The sequence below is a fragment of the Elephas maximus genome, chromosome 12 (genome assembly GCF_024166365.1).
Source record: "Elephas maximus indicus isolate mEleMax1 chromosome 12, mEleMax1 primary haplotype, whole genome shotgun sequence".
In the NCBI taxonomy this organism is placed as follows: domain Eukaryota; kingdom Metazoa; phylum Chordata; class Mammalia; order Proboscidea; family Elephantidae; genus Elephas; species Elephas maximus.
Genome location: NC_064830.1, coordinates 15,901,052 through 15,924,927, shown reverse-complemented (window position 1 = coordinate 15,924,927; position 23,876 = coordinate 15,901,052). Strand labels below are relative to the sequence as shown.

Genomic DNA, 23,876 nt, shown 5'->3' with positions numbered 1-23,876 from the left:
CCCCAATGATGAAATCAGGTGCATGTCACCAAGGTTGTTAACACAAAGTAATTCTGGCAAGCAGATATACGCAACATGGTCCATCGCTCCAGGTGTACACATCAATAATTAATATAAAGAACCTTCCAAGGGCTATGTTTCCAGGGATTGGCCAAGGGTCAGAAACACTTCCAGGCTCTCTGGAAGTTGTACAAGAAGTGAGCAACTAGATCTATTGTATTAACCCTTCCTCACAGGCTGCCATATAAACTGTATTTCTTAATGAGGAAATAAACTCTCAAATAGAACACCCTTTGATTAGTCCCATAAAGATTACAGCCTAGAAAACCTATGGGGAAGTTCTACTCTGTCACATTGGGTCGCTGTGGGTCGGAATAGACTTGACGGCACTCGACGAGAATTGGAAACTCAGAAGAGTCCCCAGAAGAACTATTATTAAAAAATAAATACGTAAATAACCCCAAAGGCTCATATAGTAGAGGATTTATCTGCTCATTGATACAGAAGTTCCTTATAAAATTTGTCTAGTGCTTTGAGTCTCTTTATCAACTTGTTTCCTGGGATTTTGGTTATAGAATCATCACTATTTCTTGCATATAATTTGCCAATTTTTTCCAGCCCATTTATTTTGTGATATTCAAATTTATTAATGTAGAATTGTATGTAATATCGTCTTTTTGTCATTTATATCTATGGCTTTATCCTTTCTCTTATCCCTGATATTCTGCTTTGCATTTTCTTTTTCTTTTTCCCACTTGAATAGGCAACCTAGAAGTACATGTATTTAAACAGGTTTTCAAAAGCCAAGCTCTTTTTAAAATTAGTATTTTTTTCTATTTTCTTATTATTCAATTACTGCATTTCTATTTGCTAATTCTCACCTTTTTTTTCCCCATTAGCAAAATGGAGAGTATAGTTGCATTTTTTTGTTTTTTGTTTTTTTACTGTAAGTATTGAAAACTCTGTAAGTATTGATACCATAAGTGTTGACGACTCTGGCTTTTCTTACGAATAATGCTGTTATACTACTTTGAAGTGTTTGTCCAGAATGCAGCTTCTCTTCAGAGTCCAGAGAGCTCAGGCACAGGGCTTTGAGTCTTTTGCTATCTGGAGTTGCACAGGAGGGCTTTAGCTCTAGCAGGCAGTTACAGGAACGTGTGTGAAATATCTGTGGCTGGGATACTACAGGCAGGCTTATTGAAATTACAAACCCACCTAAACTGGAACCATCAGCTTCTCTGTCCTACCTGGGGCCTTCGAGTCAATTCTGACTCACAGTGACCCTATAGGGAAGAGTACAACTGCCCCACAGGGTCTCCAAGGAGCACCTGGTGGATTCAAACTGCTGACCTCCTGGCTAGATGCCAGAGCTCTTAACCACTGTGCCACCGGGGCTCCTCTCGGATCTAGGAATTTGAAAATGGGGCTCAAGATTATGACAAGAGATTTTTCATTTATGATTGAATGTATTATACACTCAATACATACTTCACATTGGCTAAGCTCAGATAGAGCAGTGTCATGGATTTTACTCCCTTTGTAGAGAGGAGGTTGGTGAAAACAGAGAGCGAAGCTTAGACCAGCATCAGACCTGACAGTTCATTTAGCAAGCTATGTGCCAAGAGGGCTTTGTGGTGGAGAATCAGGGGAAAATTACGACTAGGCTAGACCTCCTGCTTACCCTCAAGGAGCTCAGTGGTGACAAAACTAGTAAAAAGCGGCAATAAGCTACAGAGTAAAATCCTATGATAAAAATAATCTTTCTTTAGCAAAGAGAAGCTCCTCACCCAGATTATTTTGAAGGGTGACACGGAAGAAGGGTCAAGAAAGGCTTATGGGAGGATGCAGAACTGCCTTAAGGAACAAAAAGGAGTTATAACATACTTTTGTGTATTATTTACATCCGAAAACATCACGGCAAGCTGAATGTCCACAAGTGAAATTACCCATAGAAAATAAAAACATCGTCAAAGAGCTAAAAGCCCTATAAATTACTATTTCTTTCTAGCTTATTAACTCATACTTCAACCACATAGCTGTAATGTTTTGTGTGTGGTAAAAATACTGTTTTTCTTTCAGAATGAAACACCACTCCAGGGTTTAGTCCAATTCGATTAAGTCATAAAAGTTCATTGCTTTCAGCTCATCGAATATTTTCCATCTCTGCCTCAATTACACACTTTAGAAATTTTTCCCAATGGCCAACCAGTCATTTTTTGGTGACAATCATTTTTTTTTAAAGTTCTCAGTTAATGAAAACACATCTGATACCCAAACAGCTGTATCGACCCTGCTATACAAAGGCAGCAATACCAGCGATGCTGGACTTCTGTATGTTAACAGACTAGAGGCTGTAGGTGCGGTATGTCTTTCTGGACTCCTAAGGAAGGAGCATTTAATTTGGCTAATGAGAGGTAATTTAGAGTTGTCAGTCAAGAATCTTGAATGTAGCCACAGAGCCTAATACAGAACCTGGTATATAGGAGATGCTCACTAACTGGAAGAAATAAACTTCACTCTCTGGTGTGAAAGTCAGCAGAAGGGTGAGGGTAATTTCAAGAAGAGGGGAAAGCAAGTGGAAAGTGAATGAGATCACTGCCTGGCTAGGCAGGTGAAAGCAGCTCCCACCCTTGGCGTCTGAGGGTGGCGTGCGGGATGGGCGCCAGAGCTGAGCCCTAAAGGCAGAGAAGCAGCAGTCAGATGGTCTGCGGGAGTAAGTCAGGCCAGGAGGAAGGTGCTTGCAATGAACGCAGAAGATGAAGAGTCAGTAGGGCAGGGCTGCGTTACCCAGCACGGCTTTATTTGTGCGTACTTTTCACTACAGACTAGTAAGTAAGTAAACACAAGTAAGCCTGTGCCTTGCTTACTGGTTAATCCTCTCCTGAGTAGTAAAGGTGATCACACAGGGAAGAGATTCCTGAATCTAAAAGAAAGAATCTCTCTCTCTCTGACACACAGACACACACTACACTGGGTATAGGCAAACACACACCCACACCCACACACCCCCGTTGGGGTCGAGTCGATTCCGACTCATCGCGACCAGAGGAGGAATTCAAACCAGGTTCAGGGGGCCCCTTTCCACCTCTAGGCACCTGCCACTTCCCAGAACGCAGACACCCGGCTACCGCTGGGCAGAGGACTCAGATCCTCACACGGTGCCAAGCGGCTAGGCTCGCGCCCGGCTAACGCGGGGCTCCCCGGCCAGAAGGCAGAGAAACAGCCCTGGGAGTCAGCTCCCGGGGGACAGGCGCCGCGGGCTGGCTCCAACGCCTCACCTTGCCCCATCGCGCGCCTCCGGGGACCGAGAGTTTCCTCCCAACGCTTGCAGCGCAGAGCACACTGGGAGGAGGACAAGGCCGGCGGAGGCCACCCCAAAACCAGTGGCCCCGGGTCCTCGGCCTGCTGGCCTCTTCGCTTTCGTTTCCGCCTTCCTCGCCGCCCACCTCCAGGTTTCGTTTCCGAGGCGCGGCCGGAGGGAGGGGACACCGGGAGGCGGCCTTATGGCCTTCGCCAGCCTCCCGCCCGCCCAGCTCCTGCTCCGGCGACTCTCCAGGCAGTTGCGCCCGCGGCGCGGGGCCTGCGCGCGGACCATGGTTCCGGACCGCTGCTTCGCCCTGGAGCTCCCCGACTGCACTTTGGCTCACTTCACTCTTTGCGCCCACGCCCCTGGCGATCCTCCAGGAGCCTGCCAGGATGCCCGCCTGGCCGCGATTCTGGGCTCCCCGGGACGCAACTACTCCCTCTGCGTGCCGCTGGCACCTGACGCTGGCTCAGGGGCGCGGGTCCGGGCTGCCAAGCTGCACCAGCGACTGCTCCAGCAGCTGCGCCGCGGCCAGTTCCAGCAGTGCCAGCTGCGGAGGCTGCTCTCTTATCGCCCCGGCGGCCAGCCCGGGAGCGCGCAGCACGGCTTCCTGCTCCATGACCCCTGGGACTGCCTGCAAACCAGGCGCGCTCTGATTGAGCTGCTGCGAGCCTGCAAGGAAATCCCTCACCCGCACCTGGGGGAGTTTGAGACCGACCCCCATGGCCAGCTATGGCAGCGGTTGTGGGCGCTGCAGGACGGCCGACAGCTGGAGGTGGGGTGCGCCCTGGTGATGCCCACCCAGGAGCCCCCGCTGCACCCCGTTTTGCCTGACCTGCTCAGCTCCGTGGTCTTTCCCAGCCGGGAAGCAGCCCGGGCAGTGTTGGAGGCGGTAAGGGTTCTGCCCCTTCCCAGTGTGGTACCTGGACCTTCCTGGCCAGAGAATTGGGCACAGAACAGTATGGCTGGCCTGCAGCTAGACTATAAAGATCTTTCTTGCCAAGATAGTTTATTTATTCCAGTTAGTGAGCATCTCCTATATACCAGGTTCTGTATTAGACACTGTGGCTACATTCAAGATTCTTGGCTGCCAAAAAGCTTCCTATCTCAGATGGGCTATAGATATCCATACACCTAGTGGGTGGGATACCTGCTATTCATGCCTGCTGAAAGTACTGCATAAGTCATCAAGAGGCTGGCTGTGTATGGTGGAAGAAAATGGCATCTAGGAAGTAATTTTGTATTCTGGTGGACACCATTAAGGGATCTTGTAGCACAGAGAGGGAGAAAAAAAGGACAAGTGTTTAGAAGTTTAAGAGACTTAGATTTACTTCCTACCTACTTACCGCTGGAAACCCTGGTCACTTAGTGGTTAAGAGCTATGACTGCTAACCAAAAGGTCAGCAGTTCGCATCCACCAGCCACTCCTTAGAAACCCTATGGGGCAGTTCTCCTCTGTCCTATGGGGTTGGTATGAGTCGGACTCAACGGCAACGGGTTTGCTTTTGGTTTGGGTTACTTACTGGCTGCAGACCTTGTGCGGGATACTCAGCTATTCTGTTTGCTTTTCCTTGACCTGTCAGTACCTTTCACACGGTGTTGTTATTGTGGTTATAGTTTATGAAACCCTTGACACATAGCAAGTGTTGGACGCATGAGATTTAAGATTCTTTAGGACCACAGCTTAGTCAGGGCCTGGGGATGTCTAGAAGGCCTCCTGAGGATGTACCATGGATCTCGGGTAAATTTTACAAGTGTTCTGGGGCCAAAGAGATGGCCAACTCATCTGTCTGGGTATGAATTTCAACTGTGGGATTAAGCTGTGTCATAAACTGCATCGCATTCACGAAGCTTCTCAAACAACCTTTGCCTCAGTTGCCTTAATCTGTACACTGCGTCAGTAGATAACAATAGTACCAGCTTCTTGGAGTTGTCCTGAGGATTGTCCGAGTTAAGACTTGCCAAGCACTTAGAATACTCCCTGGCTCAGAGTAAGCACATCAATAAATAAATGTCTGGGACTCACAATTATGGAGATGCTGTGAATATTCAGTGAGATAATGCACGATTAAGGACTCTGAACTCCCAGGAAGATACTGCTCTGTTGGCCTGGTGATTGTGGTGCTTGACACTTTTCTCAGCCCTCCGGGTGTTAGGGAGGGCTAAGTTGCAGACTGCTGTCTCATAAAGCCTATAAAAACCCGTTGCTGTCAAGTCCATTGTGACTCATAGCGACACTATAGGACAGAGTAGAACTGCCTCATAGGGTTTGCAAGGAACTGTTGGTGGATTCAGCTGCTGACCTTTTGATTAGCAGCAGAGCTTTTAACCACTGTGCCATCAGGACTTCTGTGAAGCCTATAGTATAGCTAATTGCTCACGTTTCTGAATCACTGCTCCCAGCAGGACCTTGTAGGTCCAGTGCTATCTGTGTTACACTGCACTGCAATTATGCACACTTGTCTGGCTTTCCTCTTATACTGGGAGCTGGTCAGTGAGGGCTGCAGGTTGGGTGACCCAGAGGAAGTTGCCCTTTTCAGCCTCAGCTACCATTATAAAATAAAGGAGTTTAGCTTTTTCTGTCTTCCAAATACTATGTTATCTACATACCTGGCATGGTGCTAAATATAACGTATGCCTTGTTAGCATTAGATAACTGTGTTCACACTAATTTATTGGAGCCCAGGTGGTGCAGTGGCTAAGAGCTACAGCTGGTAACCAGAAGGTCAGCAGTTTGAATCCATCGGCTGCTCCTTGGAAACCCTATGGGTCAGTTCAACTCTGTCCTATGGGATTGCTATGAGTTGGAATCAACTTGACAGCAATGGGTTGGGTTTGGTTTGGGTGCAGAAAATTCCCCATGATTTCATTGTCGATTAATAGATGTTGTTTTACAGTGCACATCCTTTATACCTGAAGTCCAAGCAGTGCTTGACCTGGTTGACCAATGCCCAAAGCAGATCCAGAAAGGAAAGTTCCCAGTTATTGCCATAGAAGGACTGGATGCCACCGGTAAGAGAATATTATTCTGAAGTTATAGGCAATGATATGAACTGCTCAGTTTCAGAAACAGGTCTTGGAAAACAAAACATAACAGGGAGTTCAATATAATAAGCCTTATGTGAACCTTTACTATGTGCCAAGCACTGTAGGCAGGCAATGGGGGCACAAAGAAGAGTAAGATACAGCACTTGCTCTCTTACAAATAACTTTAGAATAAAGTGATGTGAACTGTGGGGGAGTAGGGCCTTGGATGGTATGGCAGAATGGAGGGAGCACTTAGTCTAGCCTGAGTGGGGGAAAGGTGACAGATGGGTGTGTGGCCAGGGATAGCTTCTGGGTTGTGCTTTAACTATGGGTAGGAGTTGCTCAGGTGATAAAAGGCAGGGAAGGTCCTTCAGACAGAAGAAACAGCATGGGCAAAGATACAGAGACTCAAACCAACATGGTGCGTCTGGGAACTACAAGGAGCCAGAGGCCCCTTTTGGAACAAAACTTGGAAAAATTAGGAAGTGGGGGGGAAGACTTTTGAGTTGCCAAATAGATATCAAAATACAGTGGCCATGCCCACACTTAACACACGAAGAGGGAGAAGAGTTGTCGTGAAGGCAGCATGAGATACCCAAGGAGAAGGTGGAGCCTGGAGAACAACAGTTTACCTGTGGTCCAGCAGAAGGTATTTCCCCTTTGCATGTCAGTTTAAGGAGATGCAGGCTTTTATTTTTAATAATGTAAAAAGCAATTTCTATGCAGAGGCCGTTTGTGTATATCAAGTCGGTAGACGTGGCACAGGCAGATAACTCATTTTGACTGTCCTAGATTTATCAGAATGCTCAAGTAGTAAAGGCCACGCCCTTGGACTTCACAGTAGAGTAGCTACTTATTGCATGAGTTGTACCATAGCCCAGTAATTTTTTTTTTCTTTTTTAAGTCACAGAGGGATTTTTAGCAGCGTTAATCATTTAGCCAGTGTGTTTGGCTGGTCATTTATTTCGTACCTATGGCTGATTTAGTTTCTGTGGGGTTACAAAAGAAATAAAAAAAAAAAAGAAGACCGCAATGCACACATGCATATATACAAAATTTTCAAAGATACATCATCAAGAAGTAGTGAAAAAAAAAATGAGAGCAATCGATTCCAGCTCTTATATGTTTGAATTCTGGTTTCAGTTCCCCTTATCAGGGCTGATTTGGGTACATTTCTCTAATGCTCAGCCTCTTCATCTGTAAAATGATAAGTTAATAATGATTTTGTAGTGTCGTTATGAAAATGAGGACCAGGGTATGTGTTGAGTGCTTGGTCCATAGTAGACACTGAGCAATGGCAGCTACTATTATGATCTGTTCTGAGAGCTCAAGAAAAATCAAAGAAATAAGCAATCAATAATAAAGTGTTCAGTGTGTAATAGAGGGAAAAAAAATGCCTAAACTCAGAGGAGGGAGAGAACCTGTCCTGTAATAGACAGTATTCCCTGCACTACCCCTCCTGTGCTGCAGGGGGCAGCAAAGAAGTATGATGTGGGTCTGAGGGTTGGCTTCGGCAAGTACACCACTTAGGGGATCAGAAAATGAGGCAAATCTGAACTATGCTTTTGAGGGAGAATCTGGAAAACCCAAAGCTGGATACATAGGCTCTGAAGGTCAAGTCCAAAGTGGCAAGGACAGGATAGAGTGATATAACCAGGGTTGGCAATTGGAAAGAAACTGAAGAGAAGTGGAAGCAGTGTATGAAGAATTAGGTAGGGAGGTAGGGCAAGGATCGTAACTCCTTCCGTGGGGATGCCATGCTTGGGTTACACCTTAAAGATTGATGGCACATAGATGAAATATGAGAGACTGCCCAAGGACGAATGAGGAGTGGTAAAACCCTGTGGCTGGGAATAAAACTAGCAATATGGAGAAGCGAAGAGAATGATGAAAGATGTGGCAGAGCTTAGAGTAGAGGGCCTGGAGCTCCAGGTATCACAGTGTATCTTTACTTTGAAAAAAGAGGGCCATTTTGTTTTTCTTCAAAGTATTCTAATACCAAGCAGAGGGAGCCTAAGTTCTATGGGTCTGCAACATTTTATAAAGCATTGTATTATTCAATCAACTGTTTTAATTGACCAGGTTGAAAGACTTTCTATGCTGTAAATTAGTATTAACTTCGGGGATTAACGTGGTGGCCATGACTAAGATATTTGACATCTTGTGTACGACCTGCAGGTAAAACCACAGTGACCCAGGCTGTTTCGGATTCTCTGAAGGCTGTTCTCTTAAAATCACCTCCTTCTTGTGTTGCCCAGTGGAGGAAAATCTTTGATGATGAACCGACAATCATAAGGAGAGCTTTTTACTCTTTGGGCAATTATATTGTGGCTTCTGAAATAGCTAAAGAATCTACCCAGTCTCCTGTGGTTGTAGACAGGTAGGTATAAGATGCCTTGAATTAGGTATTTTCTTCCTTGAACCTAACATACAGGTGTGTTTTTTTACGTACGCATGTCCGCAAATCCACAATCGTGTCCACTAAGTTAAACTGCATTATGATAATAATGGGAATGTCTCTGGTTTATTACCTACCTACAGTGCTGCTTGGCATTTTTCTGAGAGCATTACCTACATTGCACTGATCCTCAGAGCAGTAACTTTGCTAAGTGGATAATAAATATTCCTCCCAATTTGCTGATGAGAAATACAGATCTTAGATGGGTTAAGTAACTTGCCAAGGTGACTGAGCTAGAAATAACATATCACAGATATTAACCAAAGTCTGTGTGCTTCACAAATTTATACTTGCAGCCCATTGATTTATCAACATTTATTATTTATGTATTTATTTTTATGTGCCAAAGACTGTCCTTAGTTCATCATGTTCTGTGGTAAATGAGATCAATAATGCCCGGTTTTCATGGTGCAGGGGTAGTAATGCGGGAGAATATATACACAAGTAAATAAACGCGTAGGAAAATTTCAGAGAATGATAAATACTATGAAGAAAGTAAATCTAAGTAATGGGATAGAAAATGGCTGAAGCCCCATAGATGGGGTTTAGGAAGGCCTCTCTGTGAAGAGACCGTTGATCTCACCCTACAACACCATGTGAAATCTAAAACATGTGAAAACTCGGGGGAAAAGGGAAGCCCTGTGGATAGAGGAGTCAGCCAGAGCAAAGGCCTGGAGGCAGAGATATATTAACATATTCTAGAATGATAAAAGAGGAAGGCAGGGGATGGGTCGCTTAGGGTCCAGTAGGCCATGGTCATGTGTGGATTTTAAATCTGAGTTCAATAGGAATCCATTGGAGGGTTTAAAATAATGGGGTGATATAAAGTGATTCACATTTTTAAACTTTCACACATAAGAAATAGTTAAAAAAAAAAAAAAACACTGTAAAAATGGACAAAAGAGATGGCAAGCACGTCATACTAAACTTAGAATCACTACTAATTAGGGACATAAAAGTTAAAACCACAATAAGATTCTATTTTGCTCCCAACATGTGGGGAAAACTAATGAAATATTTTATAATCCCCAGGGTTGGAGATGGTATGGAGTGATGGTAACCCTCATGTAGTGCTGATAGGAGCTAGGTCCTGGCACCCCCACCTGGTGAGCGGTTTGGGAATATGTGGTAAAGGGGAAGATTGCTTCCACATACTGAAGACACACACACACAAAAGTTTATTTCAGCTTTGTTTATAATATCAAAAACTTTGAAAAGCCAAATGCTCATCAATTAGAGAAAGGATGAATAAATACTGGCATATTTATAAAACAGAGTACTGCACAACAGTATAAACAAGTAAAATGCATCAACGTGCATGAATTATAAAAACATAACATTGAGTGAAAAAAAGTTGCAGAAAGATGTTTAGTAGGATACCTGCAAAACAATATGAAATACAGTGTACAGAGCTCTGCGAGGATGTTGAACACCAAGTCTAAGAGTGCTGTCCTCTGGGCAGTGGAGAGACATGCGACTGACAAGTAGTACAGATGGGCTTTCCCTGGATTTGGAGCATTTCTTGAGTGTTCAGTGTATTGTTCTCTAGGCAGTGTTTATTTATTTTGGGGAAAATAAGCAATTATATTGAAGTCTGATCAATACAGAGAAAAGAATATTAATCATAAATATAGATCTCAAGACATTTCAAGAAGTGGACACATCCAAGTAACCTGCACCCAGATCAAGAATTGGAAGCTTCTCACACCCTGTAAATCCACCCCCCAATCACTACCTATGCTCCTCCCCAATGCTAATTACTGTCACAACTTCTAGCAGCATAGGCTAACCTTGCCTGTTTTAATGCTGCTCATAAATGTACTGGTACGTTAAGTGTCGTGTGCATCTACTTTCAGCCCACATTGTGTTTCTGAGATTTGTTCTTGTGGCTGTGAACATTCTTTACATATTTTCTGGCACACATATGTACACATGCAATCCTGATGCACAGGCTCCCAGGAGTGGAATTGTGGGATTATGGGTTTCACATATGTTCAGCTTCAGCTTTATTGCCTAAAGTTGTCTCAAGTGGTTGAAACCATTTACAGCCTCCTCCTCCAGAAATGTTTGGGAATTCCATTTGACTCATACCCTTGTCAATATTTCATACTGTCAGTCCTTAATTTGAACTGTTCTAGCTTTTCCACTTGTTCAGAGTGGGTAAGTTGATCAGTTAAAAGTTAATTTGCAATGTCTGGAAACAGAACTTCTATTCCTTTCTTGATATAATATCTTTCTCTGTATACTTTACCATCTATCTGGAATATTCCGTAAAGGTATCATTCAGACTGTGTGTAGAGAATACTATGTGGGCACAGGTGGGGGCAAGAATGAAAACAGAAAAATTAGTTGGAAGGCAATTGCTGTAGTCTAAGCTATGGATGGCCAGTCAACTCATTGCCATCGACTCGACTCTGATTTCTAGCAACCCTGTAGGACAGAGCAGAACTTCCCCATAGGGTTTCCAAGGAGCAGCTGAAGGATTCCAACTGCCAACCTTTTGGTTAGCAGCCAATTTCTTAACCACCGTGCCACCAGGGTTCCAGATGGCCAGTAGGTAGTTCTAACTTTGAGATGGCAATGAGAATGACAAGATAGTTTTTTTTTTTTCCCCAAAGTTAACATGTTATATTCTAGAGTGAACTTTTGAGATGAATGAAAAATCACTTCCTTTTGTAAGACATCTTTGCTTGGATAATGCTTTTTCTCTATTGTTGAAGTGCCCTGTGCTACCATCTTTGAAAACCTTTTTTGATACAGTGCTCTTTATTTCAAGGAGAAGGACTAAAATCTCCTAAGAGAGTGACTTCACGGAGCACATGATTTGCAACATGTCCAAATACATTGATGCCAGCACTACCCTCTCTGTGTAGGCAGGTCCCTTATTCTCTCTGGCTCTCAGTTTTCTTATCTATTAAATGGCGTTATCCATAATCCCTTCCCTGCCTGCTATGAAGATTTGTGATGAATCTCAAATGAGTTGATACATGTGCGAGTGCTTTGAAAACAGCAAATCGCTATTAAAATATAAAGCATTATGAGGTAGGCTATGCATGTGTCAGTAAATTGCATTTGATTTGAACTAATGTGATTCCGTGATGGCAGGATTGGAGAACACTAAATAGTGAAAAGAGTCAGAAATTGATGGCCAAAGGGTATGATTATTTAAAATCAGCAGCAGTGTTGTCAATGAGAGAACTCTATGGAAAACGTACCCTAATTCTGCCCTTGAGTTTTCTTCTTTCTGTCTGTGAGTTGTCTGCAATTTAGCTCTTTAAAGAGATACAATATCACCTTGTCAGATGAAGAGAAAAGAGCAGTTATTTGTTGTCTGGGTGGTTTTTGTTCATGTTTAAAGATTTTAATGAAAATCTATTTTAGACAATGCCATCATCTGGCTGAAAAAATAAAGGAGACAGTAATCTTTGCTGCTGACTGTAGTTAAGGTTGGCAACTTAATCACCCCATTGCCTTTAAAAAAAATCTATTCTTGCTGATAGTTTTTCTAAAATTAAAAAAAAAAAAGACTTTTTAAATTAAGATGTTATCAGCCTCTGTACTTGTAGCTGAATATTTAGTTCAGTGAAAATTGAGCGTGGGCAGAGCACAGTGCAATTTGTAGAGGTTGGAAAAGGAAGCCTGGACCCTGGATGCAGTGATTGAGCTTGGAAGACAAGATGTCTATGATAGGGACGGTGAAAGTTCAAGTTTGTAGGTGACAGGAGTGAGGTAAGGGATACATAGGCATATATCCAGGCAGAATTCAAAGGAGCAAGCAGCTACAGTGGCCTGAAGCTCTGAGAGCCAATTTTTGGAGGTGGATAAGGCCTTTGCAGGATGGTGGGTATTAGGATAGATCACCTCCCAAATTAACTTACTTTTTTGATTTTCAGTACTGCCAGTATTGTGTTGTCATAATTTGATACAGCTCATCTTTAGTTATAACCTATGCCCAATAAAAAGGATATAATGTCTTATAGTGACTTTTTTTTTTTTTTTTAAATCCTGGTGGTGTAATGGGGCAGTTCTACTCTGTCCTATTGGGTCGCTAGCAGTAGGAATTGACTTGACAGCAACAGCAATGGATAGTGACATTTTTTAAAGCATTTGCCTATTCTTGCAACAAATATGAAAGGGGAACAAAGCTTTAATGATTGCCATTTTCCAGATGAGAAAATTGAGACTACATTGACCTAATTGACTTCCTTATGTCCACAAAGCAAATAGGTGGCAGAAGAAGTAAGATCCAGCTCAGTTCTTGTTCTATACCATACTTACTGCCTATAATATGAAATGTCACTCTGTTAAAACAATATAGAGCTTGAAATACACAGTAAATTTATTAGTGTGTCCTTTTCACTGTGAAATGTAGTTCAAGTCTGAAATGAATACGAATCTGGGATTTCAAAGAAGAGAAATCTGGTAAATTGAAAGTGCAGACAAATTGAGACCATGGAGACCTCTCTACATTGGGATGTTTAGGGTCATATCATAAGTTTTTGTTGTAGGTGCTTTTGAATTTTGAGTTTGTATGTAGTCACTTAAAATTGGAATATAACATGAATAGGGCAAGAGTATAATATGCTATGCCCCTAAATAAAATAATTCTAATTCAGTCATTCATTAATTTATTCATTCATTCACCCATGCATCCGAAGAGCATTTATTGCATACCTATTATGGGATACATAAATGACTAAAAAGCATTTCATACTCAAGGAATTAGTTCTGTAGCAGAGAAGAAAAAAGATGTCCAAACTCACAAACAATTAGCCCTAATATACTCTGAAAAGTTCTTTAATATAGTCATGTATGATGGAGTTTGAGACTACAGAAGGGGAAATAATTAATTCTGTTTGGGGGCTTCATATGAATTGGACTCCGAAGGATGAATAGGAGCTTTTCTGGCTGAGAACATTACTCTAGACAAGCAAAAGCGTGAAGAAAGATGTGGGTAAGCGTGCCTGGGTATGGACTGTTAGTGGTGTTCAGAGTCTTACCAAGGAGAGTGGACATTTTCCCATAAGCAGTGGAGAACCATTGGGTATTTTAAAATAGACGACTGACTTTATTTTCTTCATGTTTTTATGACTTTCTTCCCCAAAAGCATTTTTAAAAATAGCCAACCAAAAGAGTGACTACCTTTCCTTAGGGAGGACTTTCGTGGTGAACCCGGTACCAGGACCTTCCTTCCTACCTGATACCAAGGCATAATCAAATGACTAAGGAGTTGGAAAGAACAAAGAGGCCTTCTAGTCCAGGATTCCTAACAACTGAATTTCATTGGAAAGTTCAATTTTAAGACAATTTAGGAACTGACAGGGACTTGCCAGATTTTTATTTAGCCAAAACAGAACATTAAAAACAAATGCACCACCAAACAAATCTATCATCTCCTATCACCATATGATAGAGAAAAGCATGTTACAAGGCCAAAAATGTGTGAGGGTGTAATCTCAAAATAAATGATAGTTTTAATTGAATAAATGTAGCTTTGTGAAAAAGCCCATTATATCAGTGTCGCTCTTCTTGGTGTTTTTAATTTATCTCTGCACTAAGAAAACTTCCGCAGAGCCAGCCTTGGCTTCAGTGTTGTCAGCAGCTGACTCTCAGGTCCTACTTGATGTTTTCTGGAGGTGGAGAACTCACTCTTTTTTTCTTCTCATCCCAGGTACTGGCACAGCACAGCCACTTACGCCTTAGCCACTGAGATAAGTGGTGGCCTCCAGCATCTGCCCCCAGCCCATCACCATATATACCAGTGGCCAAAGGACCTGCTTAAGCCAGACCTGGTCCTGCTGCTCACTGTGAGTCCTGAGGAGAGAATGCGGAGAATTGCGCGCCGGGGAATGGAGAAGACCAGAGAAGAAGTTGAACTTGAGGCCAACAATGTGTTTCGTCAAAAGTGCGTGTCCATGATGCAATGTGGGTGGCAGGGTGTCCTGGCCAGAGTAGTAAGCCAGGATCAGCACTGGCTTTAGGAGGGGTGAGAAAATGACCATGTTCCCATTTTCCATATGCTAGAGGCAATGTCCTCTAAATTATGTCAGCTTTTTCAAACGAAGTTGTTACCATAGGGTTACAGCCTTGTTATTTTTAAGTGATAGGATATTTGACTGGGAATTGGATATTGTTTCGAATCCTGGCTGTGCCGGGAACAGTGTGGAACTTGGATAAGACACTGAATGTCTCTTCATCTCAGTTTCCCCAGTTGTAAAGCGGTGGGCAGTGCCACTGGGCATGGAGTCGCGTATAACAAACTCGTAGTAACTTTCACCTCCTTAGGTACTTGCTGTGTGTCAGGCATTTTATTTTATATGATATTCTGTAATCTACATGCTTGTGAAGAAAACGTTACCCGTATTTTACAGTTTACAAAACTGAGACTCAGAGGATTAAATAATTTGCCGAAATTCACATAGCTGTTAAGTAGTAAAACTGGAGTGAAAATCAAGATCTCTCTGGTTTTTAAGGCAATGCCTTTGTTTTCAACAGGAAGCTCTGCAGCACAATAGCAGAAAAAAGTCTGGGAAGTCTTACTGCTTTGTGGCTGAGTATGAATATGTTCCATAGCACTATTTAGATTATATAAATACCTGTTTTCGTCGAGTCGGTTCCAACCCATAACGACCCTATAGGACAGAGTAGAACTGCCCCATAGAGATCCTAAGGGGCAGCTGGTGGATTTGAAATGCCAACATTTTGGTTAGCTGCCAAGCTCTTAATCACATAAATGAACAAAGGACAGATAACAGAAATAATAAAAATGAAAATTTCACTGTGTATAAAGATACCATGTTAAGCAATTTACTTGCATTGATTCAGTTAAAAATCATTGCAAACATGCAAGGAAGTCACCATTTCAGTCCTCATTTTACAGATGAGAAAACCAAGGCACAGAAAGGTTAAAAAATGTGCTAAGTTCATATAGCTAGGAAGTGTTGAAGCAAAGCTTTGCACCCAGAAGATCTAGCTCTCAGGTCCCTGTTTTAGTCACAATGCTATATTGTTTCCATTATAAAATAAGACACTACTCAGTCCCTGTATTCATCAAGGCTAATTAACGTTAAAAAGAGATGGAGAAGTCTGGTGAGTTTTCAGAACAGCCGCAAGTGAGAACATTACCTATATTAATGACCTTCAACTTGTATGAATATGATTTAGCGCACAGACCAGGGAGAAAGAGCAGGGCTGGATTCAGACTTGGAGGAAATGATTTAACCTCTCTGAGATTTGGAATCTTCTTCTGCAAAATGGAAATGACAATAATATTTCCCTCCTTAAGGTTGCTGTCAGTGCTGAATGAGAAAAATCCTACAGAGCCCTAATGCCTAGCAGATAATAGACATTCAGTAAATGTTAGCTATTAAACATTATTATTAATTTACTCATCTAACAAAATATATCAGATGTCTTCTGTGGGCAAAGCTAGTTGCCAAGGGGAGCACTGGAATGAGTCAGATGGAACCCTTTCTCAAGCTAAACGATTATATTACGGTAGGGAAATAACTTGGGCATAAATTGGTGTTTGCCAACGGAGGTCAATTCTTTTCTTTCTGCCTGTTCTGCAGGGTGGAAGTGTCCTACCAGCGGATGGAGGACCCCAGCTGCCACGTGATTGACGCCAGCCCTTCTAGAGAGAAGGTCCTCCAGACTGTTTTAAGCCTAATCAAAAATCATTGTAATTAATTGTAGTTACTCCTGGCCGGTGACACGTTTTACTAGATTAGGTATTGTTTGACACATCTAAGCCCACAACTTCTTATACAGTTTTCCCAGATTTCTTTTGTATAAGCATGGTGTGTAGCAGAAAATTGGAAATGGGGCATTTTAATTTTACCTAAACCGTTGTGCTGTCATCTGAATGATGGATGCATGAAGTTTCAGATGGGTCATATTCCCTTGAGACAGAGGAAGTTGCTTTTCTGTCTGGTATGTTAAACATGTTCTTGGAACATATTTCTAACTACACACTACCAGATCCCTTTGAAGGTTTGTCTTATCCAAAAAGCATCAAGCGTACAGGAAAATCTTCCAATTCAACTGGAAGCCCTTCGACTCTCTCCCACTTCCACGCCCTGGCAAGCTGGTGATATTTGCATGTGTCCTGCATTGCCTTCTATCAGATATATTTGTGCTCTGTCATCATGGGCTAGCTGTATCTCCATGAGCCCCAAATCGTATAGCCAAGCATTTCCACTGAACATGTTCAAGTGCCCTGAGTGTTGAAGGACACCCCCTCTGGAGCCACCTCGTGCCTGAGGCTTAGAACCCTTTAGAGAGTTCCCTGGGTTAACACTTTAGAGTCGAATACAGAGACGTCAAACGTGAAATGCCCTACATACTCGTACCACAGCTTCCGTTGAATTACATTTTGCTTATTTCTATTCCTTCCCTTTCTTCTGTAAATATGGCTCTGAATATAACAAGGTTTTTGCACTGAACTGGATGCATTTAACTTGGCTAATCCAGCAATTTATTGATCTTGATGTTTATAGTTCATGGACTATGATTCACTAATTAAAACTGAAGCCAAGAAGCTAAACTCAATGTTTGTTGTGTATTTTTATTAGGCAGATTTAATTTATCTTGATCGATAGGCACAGTGGATCCTGGAATGTTGTCTATCAGCAAATTTTCTTGCCCTCGGTTAGCTTATGAACACATGTGGAATCGTTTTGAGACCTGTGTGCATAGGTTTTGTTTTTTTTTTTGAGAAAGGGGGAAGCTTAGTAGCTATCTGGCTTTGGGTGTGTCATTTAACGCCTATAGGTCAGGTTATTTGAACTAAAAATTGATAATAATACCTTATTTGCTTTAAGGAGTTGGCTGAGCCAGCTGATTACCTGAAATCCCTTCCAGTTCTAAGATACACCAATCTATAAAGTATTTTTTACCCTGCTTACTATTTTTGAGAAGACGTTCCCCCAAAATAATTAATTTAAGGCCTTATCAGATTTACCACATAGAATTTTAAATTACAAAGCTTAATATTAATATCATTCAACTATTTCTCAAACAACTTTAGGCAATTTACATATAATGTATCTATGTACATACATACATAATTGGTTTCAGTTGAAAATAATTTCAAGTTGATAAATAGTGGTAAAAAAAATAGTGGTAGGGGTCTTTAAAATGTAATGTCCAGTTATATTATTGACTGTATTTAAACACTTATTGGCAGCCTCAGAGAGCAAACATATAATAATGCCTTGTCTTTCTTGCAAATGAATAAACTTGCTGTGATTTTCTAATTTATGCTGTAGTCACAGGTGTGTGTTGATTTTTCTGGAGGTACCCATTAACCTAGACGTCCCCGGAGACTATGGTCCTAAGCCCTCAAGTCCCTCAGAGTGTTTGGTTATGACTAGGTTTTCATACCTTTGCCCCCTCTGAGCTATGGGTGTATTTGCAGTACTTACAAATACGTATGTAAAAATATCCTCTGCCGAACCCATATATCCCTCCAGTTCACATTTAAATACTGTAAAGATCTTGATCACGTAGGACTGATGTTTTAATCAAGGATGTCGAAGGGTGTGGGTTCATGGGCTAAGTGGAATTTGTGATCAAAGCACTTTTTAGAGAATGGTAAAAGTGTTTTTGTTCTGCTTTAAACAGCATTTCAGGAAAGTGCAATGCCTTCCTCATTACAGATATTAGCGGCATTTTCCTAATCCAGTAAGAAAGCGTTCTTTGCACACTTACATAATTTATACGCTTTGAAGTATGCGATTCATGAGTGTTAGGTACGGCAGTGCCTTCTGCCGAGAAACCGATGAAAAGGGACCACTTGCTTTGCTCCGTTTCATTACAGGGTGAGCTTCATTTCTTTATTGTGAGAAACCATTAATTGTCTCACATATTTACGCTCCCCTGCTTTCATAGTAATAAAATTTTTAGCTAGGCACCTGACGGCCAAAAATTAAAATTATAATTCTGTCTTGGTCATCTAGTGCTGCTACAACAGGAATACCACCAGTGGATGGCTTTAACAAAGAGAAGTTTATTCTCTCACAGTCCAGTAGGCGAGAAGCCCGCAGTCAGGGCGCTGGCTCCAAGGGAAGGCTTTCTCCCTCTGTCAGCTCGGGAGGAAGGCCCACGTCATTAGTCTTCCCTTGGTCTGGGGGCATCTCAGCTCAGGAACCTCAGGTCCAAAGGACATGCTCTGCTGCCGGCACTGCTTTCTTGGTGGTATGATGTTGTCATGTCTCTGCTCGCTTCTGTCTTTTATGTCTCAAAAGAGATTGGCTTAAGACACTATCTAATCTTGCAGATCTCATCAACAGCACTGCCACTAATCCATCTGGTTATAGTGAGCAGAGGTAGGGTTTACAACACATAGGGAAATCACATCAGATGACAAAATGGTAGACAATCATACAATACTGGGAATCATGACTTAGCCAAGTTGACTGATATTTTGGGGCGAGACGGTTCAATCCATGACAATTTCCAAGGCTCCCTTATAGCTAAATGTGGCCAACTGATAAATTTCTTGCCAACAGTATGTGAGCAGAAGGAACAGAAGAAACATTAGGGAGGAATTGTGCTTCTTACCTTCTACCCTTCCACACTGGCTGGCATTCAGAATTACTGGTGAGCCATCTAGGGACCAGGTAATAAGGGTAACACCATAGACATGGAGAGGCAACATGATTAACAAAAACGACTGCCTGAACGGAAACCCTGGTGGCGTAGTGGTTAAGTGCTATGGCTGCTAACCAAAAGGTCAGCAGTTCAAAACCACCAGCTGCTCCCTGGAAACTCTATGGGGCACTTCTACTCTGTCCTACAGGGTCACTATGAGTGGAAATTGAATCAATGGCAATGGATTTGGTTTTTTTTGGTTTATTGCCTGAATGTGGAATGCCAGCAAAAGACCGGTAAAAATCTAGGCTTTTACATGTGATAAATAAACTTTGATCTGGTTCAAGCCATTCTAGGTCTGGGTTTTTGATTCATACTGTTCAACTTATATTCTTTTATCTTTTGACCCAAGAGCCTAGAACATTTCCACTAACTTATGGGGCAATAATGTGTACTTAGAAAGAACTCTTGAGATATCAAATACTATATTATAGCATAAGCAAACTAATGAGAAGAATCAACCATACGCAATTATTTATTGAATGTCTGGTTGGCGCTTAGTATGCTTGGTCCTGTGGAGTTTGCCTTCTAACTGCAACACTGGGAATGCCTCAAGGCAAGGAGCCATGCCCTTTACCTGTGTAAAAGCCCATAGGGCCTAACACAGTGTCTGGAACAAATAGTCCCTCATGTTTCTTGTTTAATCCTCAAAGTTATGGCCTATACATAAGTCACAGTAGAGAATTAGAATATACAATAAAGTGCTAATTTTGTAATTTGAACAATTAAGAGAATAACCAGTTTAAAACCTCCCTGAGATCAGGAACTTTATCCTATACTTCTTTATGTCTCCATAGGTACTGTCTTAGTCATCTAGTAACTGCTATAAGAGAAATACCACAAATGGATGGCTTTAACAAAGAGAAATTTATTCTCTCACAGTCTAATAGGCTACAAGTCCAAATTCAGGGCATCAGCTCCAGGGGAATGCCTTCTCTCTCTGTCTGCCCTGGAGGAAGGTCCTTGTTGTCAGTCCTTCCCTGGTTGAGGAGTTTCTCAGCACAGGTACTCAGGGTCCAAAGGATGTGATATTCTTCTGGCTCTTGTTTCTCGGTGATACGAGTTTCCCATGTCTCTCTGCTTGTTTCTTTTTTATGTATCTCAAAAGAGATTGGCTTACGACACAATTTAATCTTGTAGATCTCATCAACATAACTGCTGCTAATCCATCTCATTAACATCATAGTGATAGGATTTACAACACATAGGAAAATCACAGCAGATGACAAAATGGTGGACAATCATACAATACTGGAAATCATGGCCTAGCCAAATTGATACACATTTGTGGAAACACTATTCAATCCAGAACAGGTGCCATGGGTTTCTAATGTCCCGGGTCAGTGGCTCTCAACTGTGGTTACACATTACAATCATCTGTGACATATTTTAAAAACTGATGCCTAGCCCCCGCCTCTCCCCCCACCCCATTACAAATCAATGAAATCATGCTATCTGTCACTGGGATGAATAAATAGACAGAAAAATAGAAGTGGGAGAAAAAGAGAGAGAGGAAGAGAAAGAGACTCTATTTCCCAAAAGGGCACTGATAGTCCATGATGTTATGTGGCAACGGAGAGACACAAATATCACCATTAGACATTCCTAATCAAATATTTATAAAAGACAAGGTTCTGTGTGGCCATGCATTTGATACCTTAGAACGTTTTTCGTCACAGTAACGAGTGTGATGAGATTGACTGGTTGCTCCTAATGTCACTGGAGAAAGTGAGGGGGAAAAAAAAAGCTCAGACCTTGAAATTCCCAGTTAAAGTCCTGTGCAAATTACCTGAAATCTTCTATGCCTGTAATGAAAGAAATCCTTATTTCCTATAGCCACAGGGCTGAGATTTGTGAAAACCAAATCCAGAGTTTCATCCTGAGAGTAGCTGAACACACATTGAATTTCCAACCTTGCAGTATGTCTTCTGTTAAAATGGCGTCGAGGAGGAGTTTCAGAGATTTCTGTCACCATCAAGGACTTGAAAGATGCAAGGGTGCTTATTTCCAATACGTCCTCATTCAACTCACCTAGTTAGCCTACGCAGAAATCAAATGAATCTTGGAGAGTGACTGTGGATTACCGTACAATTAACCAGGTGACGACTCCAGCCGCAGTTGATATCCAAGATGTGGTTTCAGTCTTCAGCAGATTAACACATTCCCTAGTACCCAGTATCAGCTATTGACCTGGCGATGTTTTTCCCGTCAATAAAACCAAACCAAACCCTTTGCTGTACATTCCGACTCACAGTGACTCTGTAGGACAGAGCAGAACTGCCCCATAGGGTTTCCAAGGAGTGACTGGTGAATTTGAACTGCTGGTCTTTTGGTTAGCAGCTAAGCTCTAACCCACTGCACCACCAGGGCTCCTTCCCCTCAATAAAAAAAACATATCTGTTAGTAAATACCACCAGAAACAGTTTTCTTTTAGCTGGCAAGGCCAGCAATATTCCCTTACTGTACTAACTGAAGGATATATCAGCTCTCCAACCCTATGTCATAACTAATCTGTAAGGGTCTTATTCGCCTTTTCCCTGCACAAAACAACACTGGTTCATTACCTCGATGCAAGTATGCTGATTGGGGGCTAGTAAACAAGATATAGCAAATATACTAAACTTTTTGATGAAACATTTGTGTGTCAGAGTCAGGAAATAAGCCCCCAAAATTCCAGGGTCTTCCACTTCTGTGAAATTTCTAAGGGTTTAGTGATATAGAGGATATCAAAGTATCTCTTCTAAGGTGAAGGATAAGTTGTTGCATGTGGCCTCTCCTACAACCAAAAAAAAAAAAAAGCACGGCACCTAGTGGGCCTCTCCGGTTTTGGAGGCAAGGAATTCCTCCTTTGGGCATGCTGCTCCTGCCAGTCGAAAAGCTGCTAGTTTTGAGTAGGGCCCAGAACAAGAAAAGGTTCTGTACCAGGTCCAGGCTTTTGTGAAAGCTGCACTGCCACTTGGGTCATATGATTCTGCAGGTTCAATGGCACTTGAAAGGTGGTTGGCAGACAGAGGTGCTGTTTGGATCCTTTGGCAGGCCCCTATAGGTTAATCACAGCACAAACCCTTAGGACTTCAGAGCACAGCATGCCATCCTGTGCAAATAACAACTCTCCTATTGTGAAATAGTTTTTGGATTGCTACTGGGCCTTAGTAAATATTGAATGTTTAATCATGGTCAATCCAGTTACCACGCAACCTGAGCTGCCCATCATAAGCAGGGTGTTGTCTGACACATTAAACCATAAATTTCGATGTGTACAGCAGCACTGTATCATCAAATAGGGTGGTACATACGAGATTAGGCTCAAGCAGACACTAAGGGCACAAGTAAGTTACATGACAAAGTGGCTCAAATGCCCAGGTTTCCCACTCATGCTTCTCTCCTCAGCCCACACCTATGGCCGCATGGGAGTTTCCTATGATCAATTAGCTGAGGAAGAAAAACTTAGCCCTGGTTCATAGATGGTTCTATATGACATGCCGGCACCACCTGAAAGTGGACAACATAGCACTGCAGGCCCTTTCTGTGCCATCTCTGAAGGATACTGGTGAAGGAAAATCCTCCCAGTGGGCAGAACTTCAAGCAGTGCACCTGGTTATTCATTTTGCTTAGAAGGAGAAAAGGCCAGATGTACAATTGTATACTGTTTCCTGGTTGTGGAAAATAGTTTGGCTGGATGATCAAGGACTTGGAGGAAATATGATTGGAAAATTGGTGACAAGGAGGCCTAGGGAAGAGGTATGTGTATACTCCTTTCTGAATAGGCAAAAAATGTGAAAATATTTGTGTCTCAGGTGAGTGCTCACCAAACGGTGACCTCAGCAGAAGAGGATTTTAGTAATCAAAAGAATAGAATGCCCTGTTCTGTGGATACCAGGCAGCCTCTTTTGCCAGCCACTTCTGTCATTGCTCAATGGGCTCATGAACAAAGGGGCCATGGTGCCAAGGATGGAGGCTATGCATGGGCTCAGTACCATGGACTTTCACTCACCAAGACCAACCTGGCTACAACCATTGCTGAGTGCTCAATCTTCCAGTAGCAAAGACCAACACCAAACATCCAATATGGCACCATTCCCTGGGGTGATCAGTCAGCTATCCGGTGGCAGGTTGATTACGTTTTACCATTTCCATCATGGAAGGGGCAGTGCTTTTTTTTTTTTTTTTTTTTTACAGTGGAACAGATACTTACCTTGAATATCTTTGCCTTCCCTGCATACAACGCTTCTGCCAAAAGTACCATCCATGGAAGAATAAAGTTTCTGTGGCCATCTGTGTAAGTCTTCCCATTGTTCTCACTCCTTTTTGTAAACCTATACCAAAACCCACTGCTGTTGAGTCGATTCCGACTCATAGTGACCCTATAGGACAGAGTAGAACTGCCCCCCATAGAGTTTCCAAGGAGTGTCTGGTGGATTCGAACTGCTGACC

The 23,876-nt window shown here is 42.3% G+C and overlaps 1 protein-coding gene across 1 annotated transcript; it reads left to right on the top strand.

Annotated features, from left to right (window-relative positions):
* The first annotated feature begins 3,244 nt into the window (after positions 1–3,244).
* On the top strand, positions 3,245–18,050 carry CMPK2 (cytidine/uridine monophosphate kinase 2). The gene is made up of 5 exons (XM_049904879.1): positions 3,245–4,196; positions 6,202–6,316; positions 8,510–8,711; positions 14,461–14,694; positions 16,361–18,050. The coding sequence occupies exons 1-5, from the start codon at positions 3,504–3,506 to the stop codon at positions 16,476–16,478; spliced, it is 1,362 nt and encodes a 453-aa protein (XP_049760836.1). The 5' UTR covers positions 3,245–3,503; the 3' UTR covers positions 16,479–18,050.
* The last annotated feature ends 5,826 nt before the right edge of the window (positions 18,051–23,876 follow it).